General features: G+C 38.7%; 1 protein-coding gene across 1 annotated transcript in view; it reads right to left on the bottom strand.

The window, feature by feature from the left end:
* Window positions 1–521: 521 nt before the first annotated feature.
* REEP5 (receptor accessory protein 5) overlaps window positions 522–5,508 on the bottom strand; it is a 24,107-nt gene continuing 19,120 nt past the window's right edge. The window contains exon 4 of the mRNA XM_014453590.2: window positions 522–780. Coding sequence (XP_014309076.1) covers window positions 537–780 — 244 coding nt within the window. The 3' untranslated portion in view covers window positions 522–536. The remainder of the gene's footprint in view (window positions 781–5,508) is intronic.

Genomic DNA, 5,508 nt, shown 5'->3' with positions numbered 1-5,508 from the left:
GGAGTGGATACAGGTCCCATGGGAACGAGTTTCAACTTCCACTTCTTTCCCCACATGCTGGGGATCCTCAGCCCAACACAGGCGCTGTCAGGGCTGACCCCAACTAGGGTACCTGCCAACGTTCTTTTTTTTTTTTTCTCTCCAATGCTCTTAAAATGATTTCCGCAGAGAGCCCATTTTCCATCTTCTTTCTCCAAAGCTACATAAGAATGAAGTATTTCTTCTTCCACAAATAACGACTCCTCCCTGGAATATGCTCACCACTGGGACTAATCTATGGCCTATGAAAATTTGCAATGCTTTCACATTAAATGTAGACAACACTGCATACAGATAGGATCTTGGCGAGCAGCAGTGTTTGTGATAGGTCATAGTATTTCCATGTTTTACTATCGCCTTCATCTTAAACACACAATTGCTATAGCTGTTTCCAAGACAGTATGCACAAAAATATTAGACGTGTTGAATCTTGTCTTCCTGTTCATAGGATCTGAGGCAGAGCCACAGATGTCTAACATTCAAGCATTTATTTGTTCCTATTCTTGTTTATAGGTCCTGAGATGGAGTTTCTTTAGGGGTAGGGGGCAAATCAAGTCCATATATGGAAGGAGACAGAGCAGTGTCGGGAACTGTCCACATACCTTTAGCATGTAGTAGAAGGGGAACCAGGACAGGAAGAGGTCAGAGAAGAATTCGGCAATGCTGAACACACCGTACACTACCCAGTAGGTCAGCCACTGGGTATCATCTTCTTTGTTGGGACTCTCTATGGCTTTAATTCTGAAAGGCAATATAAAAGCAAGTATATCATGTAGTAGGATCTCAATGAAACATTTTCAAACATACTTCCACAGCCTGCCCTCCACCACCAACTGAGAAATACAGGCAAATGTATCCACTGTGTCACTAGACACAAGAGCACAGCTAAAGACAGGAAGCAAGTGGAGCTCAGGACAAGTCTGACTATTTGTTCCAGTGTTTTGGTCGCCAGAGAAACCAGTACCAGCTGTCACCTGGTCTCCACCCTGCTCAGCCTCCACCCAGGCCCCAGGAGACACTGCCCACGACTGGGAAGCCGAGTAATTCCCACTCCCAGGGGGTTCCTGCTGCCAGGGATATATCAAAAATTCTCTCATAGTAACACAGTTCTCGTGTACTTTTAATAACTGAGGCACATCATGGGTGAATATGAGTTTTCTCTTCTGTGCTTTATCTGAGTGTGGTTTATCTATTTATATCTAAGAGGGTTTTTAAAGTTATTAGTGTGATAAAATTTTATTTCTTATACATTTATCCTGGGCAGAGGGGATGCACAGTTATATTTCACTTAAGGCCTTAATTTTGGGAACTAAAGCAGTCATGAGTAAGTAAACACACATATCCACACATAAACTGCTAAACATTTCATGAAACCAGCCAATAGTTTAAATTCTATTCTATCATTATTTTTAAGAAATTAGTCAAGATCCAGATTCAAAAACAGAAAAGCTACCCTAACAATTCAAGTACAGTGCTTCGAGGAGAAAAAATAAATAAAAAAGGTTAGCTCCTTTACTTATCAACAATATGAATTCAAAACTTTCTACGTTAATACACCTGGAACATTATGTGGTAACAGTGAAAATAGAAACAAACTCAAAATTGAACACACACGTTGATCACAACATTGTAGAAAACCAGGGCAATAAAAGATAGGAAAAGACCAGTCTTATTAAGGTGAAGAGATTTTTAAATAGAACTGCTCATATTACTGAAGCATTTAATTATTGCTTTAACTTAAAACACAATGTTTATTTTTAAAAATGTCTACATGTCATAACATCATAAACTAGTCAGAACAAGAAAGAACACTGAAGACAGTCTCACCCATTCAGTTTATAGTTGAGGAACCTGAGACTCAAAAAGTAGACAAGAGCTTAAAACTGGGGGTTCCTGAATGCTATGTACTTATATACTTTCTTGTCCAGGTGAGGTGACACAGATGATGCTTCAATAATACATCCTACTGCCTTGTACATATATTGAATCATATTTCAACTTTTGTGTCAGGAGGATGTATCAACTTAGACAACATAAAGAATTCAAGAAATTATAGGATGCACTCTATACCCTTAAATCATTTGCAGTCCAGCCAAAATGGGAAAGTTAAAGAAGGGAGGGGTAAGGAGCTTTATAATTATTTAATTTAACTCTCACAATAGCCCTATGAAATAGGTGTTAGAGGAAGAAACAGAGACATGGCCGGATATGCAGAAGATGGTTGACAACAGTATAGGAGCAGCTCTCAGCTCTAAAAATTCACTGAGCAGCATTAGAAATCATAGGATGTGGAGTTGGAAGATATCTTAGAGATAAACTAGTTTACATTCTACATGTTATAGACAACAAATGGATTTCAAAGAGGAAAGAGTGATATTAAAAAAAATGAATTTCAACTCAAACTATAAGATTACAGAGGCATGTGTCCATTCATTTTTTAAGGGCAACATGAACTGTTTAAATACATTTTTGGTATATCCATACGCTGAAATATTTGAAGCCTTTAAAAAGGATATTGACAGGGGAAAATGTCTAAGATATAGTGTTGAGTGTAAAAAGGAGATTACTAATTTTGTGTGTATGTTTACAGATTAAGAATGGTGTCCAAAAATTGCTAAAGCTATTTCTGAGTATTGGAATAACAGAATTTTAGTGTTGTGTTTTGTCTTTTTTTTTACTGTCTTTGCAATGAGCATGTACTATTTTTTATAACCAAAGGAAGGAAAAAGATTTCTATTTGGGGGGGAAAAAAAGAGCACCAGACTTACTATACCTACTTCCTCCTATGGGATTAGGTCACTCATTAGGGCTTTGTTAAAAACAAACACTAAAGTGAACATCAGACACATTCCTTAATTTCTCTCTTGAGGAAACAGCTCATGGGTTATTTTTTACAAATAAACTTCTCTAACAATGATCAGACACAATCTGTTGTATTTTAGAGCATTCAAAGGCCTTTAATACACACAAAGACACACAGAGAAGAGCCATACAGCCCATCCCATGAAACTAATTCATCCTAACTTTCTAGTTAAAGCAAACTATCCAAAAAAAAAAAAATTAACTATACTGAACTATGAAATAGCCAGACTTTTTCCTCCATTTCTTCCCAATGCTCATCTGGCTTTATATCATTTCACCATCCTTAGCTTGCAGTTTGTATTCTGCTTCTACCACTTAGTAGGTATACAATATTGGGCAAGTTATTCTGGGCTTCGGTTTCCACATTTTTTAACTAGGGATGAGGAACCTTCTTGTGTTGCTATGAGACTAAAGTGGTTAATACATGTAAAGCACTTAGAAAAAAATGACTGGAACAGAGTAAGCATCACTAAATATTACCTTAGTAATAATTACAATTCTATATAATAATCCCTAATATGCAAATCAACTGAACGCGGAATGACCAGTGGAACAACAGTCACTGACACGCACTAACCACCAGGGGGCAGATGCTCAATGCAGGAGCTGTCCCCTGGTGATCAGTGTGCTCCCACAGGGAGGCGTTGCTCAGCCAGAAGCAGGGCTCATGGCTGGCAAGCACAGTGGCAGTGGTGGGAGCCTCTCCCACCTCCGCTGCAGGCAGGCGGTAAGGAGCGAGGGGTCCTGGACTGTGAGAGCCCCGGACTGTGAGAGGGATGTCTGGCCAGGCTGAGGGACCCCCCCCCAACTACCACCAGTGCACAAATTTCATGTACCGGGCCTCTAGTATGGTAATAATTTATTATCATCAGGAGGCCATAGATTAAAAAGAAATTAGAGCGGTAAGAACACTCCAGTCCAGTGATGGCAAACCTTTTGAGCTCTGTGTGTCAGCATTTTGAAAACCCTAACTTAACTCTGGTGCCGTGTCACATATAGAAATTTTTTGATATTTGCAACCATAGTAAAACAAAGATTTATATTTTTGATATTTATTTTACATATTTAAATGCCATTTAACAAAGAAAAATCAACCAAAAAAAAATGAGTTCGCGTGTCACCTCTGACACGCGTGTCATAGGTTCGCCATCACAGTTTAAGCAATTAACAAATACAAAAAATTATATACTACCCAACTATTGTTAATAGGCTAAAAGGAGATTAGAGAATTACCCGTGAATTTTAATTATGCCTCACTCTCCAAATCCCAAATGCTACAGAAAGTAAAGAGTTAGCTGAAATTTCAAAAATCCTATTGGCAGGTCAATGGGAACAAATTTGACACTGCTGAAAATGTTTTTCAGGCACATGCTGCAAAGGTGGCTGTCCAAAATTCTTTGCATTGGTATTGAACTGGAACTGATATGTCCATTACCCACCACCAGCCCGCATCCAGAGCCCTGTGACTGGTGCAGCTGCCTCCACCCTCACTGGCCCTTCTATTGTTCACACCTTTTCTGCTGCTTTCTCTCTTTCTTTTTATTTTTTATTTATTTTTTTTACAGAGAGGAAGGGAGAAGGATAGAGAGTTAGAAACATCGATGAGAGAGAAACATCGATCAGCTGCCTCCTGCACACTCCCTAGTGGGGATATGCCCGCAATCAAGGTACGTGCCCTTAACCAGACTCGAACCTGGGACCCTTGAGTCCGCAGGCTAATGCTCTATCTACTGAGCCAAACCCGGTTAAGGCTTGCCGCTGCTTTCTAAAAGCAAGGGCAGGAACCAGGTGTGGCCAAAGGACAGCAGTAACACAAAGTCTGTGTTTGTTAACATGTAATAGCATTCAGAAGTTTAAGCAATTAACAAATACAAAAAATTATATACTACCCAACTTTTAGCTAATATTTGTATTATAAATATTCTACTGTTATATCATTAAGAAACTAAAACTACAAATAGAAAAGCAGTTATGAGGGGAAAACCACATTTTCTATGTTTTCGAGATATTCCTGTTATAGTTTCAATTATTGATATTTTCTTCTTTCATCCATGACAACTTTAGTTAAGTTGTATCATTGGGATGGATGTTATATTTCCATATTTCAATGAAGTTATAAATTAAGCATTTTTGACACTGTTTTAACTCTTTCAGACCCAAAGGTTATCTCTAGTTATTGGGGTTTCCATACTTTCATTCATGCCATTAAATTGAAAAATGTCAATTTCCTACATTAGAATGGAGTATATACGGCATAACTATTAATATCTATGTATTATACACACATACATATGCAACGAAGGGTAAGTATAAGATGGATGGCAAATCTGAAAAGTCCACTGAGAAGTTTTACCAGTTTCATTCTATGTCCTATATTACAAATGATATAACCCTATATAATAAAAGCGTAGTACGCAAACTGTCCCCTCAACCAGAAGTTGTCTGGGAGTTTGACCAGGGGTTGGGGCCGGCCGGGGGAAGGGAGGGAGGCCCCGGCTGGCAGCTGGCATCCACTAGGGATCCTACCCAGTGCATGCATGCACTGGGCCTCTAGTATATATAAAATAAATAGTGCAGTTAGTAAAATCTATACAATAAAAAAGCTTT

The sequence above is a fragment of the Myotis lucifugus genome, unplaced genomic scaffold, assembly GCF_000147115.1.
Source record: "Myotis lucifugus unplaced genomic scaffold, Myoluc2.0 scaffold_0, whole genome shotgun sequence".
Lineage (NCBI taxonomy): Eukaryota > Metazoa > Chordata > Mammalia > Chiroptera > Vespertilionidae > Myotis > Myotis lucifugus.
Note: the sequence above shows the minus strand (reverse complement) of the source record. Positions and strands in the feature narration are given on the sequence as shown.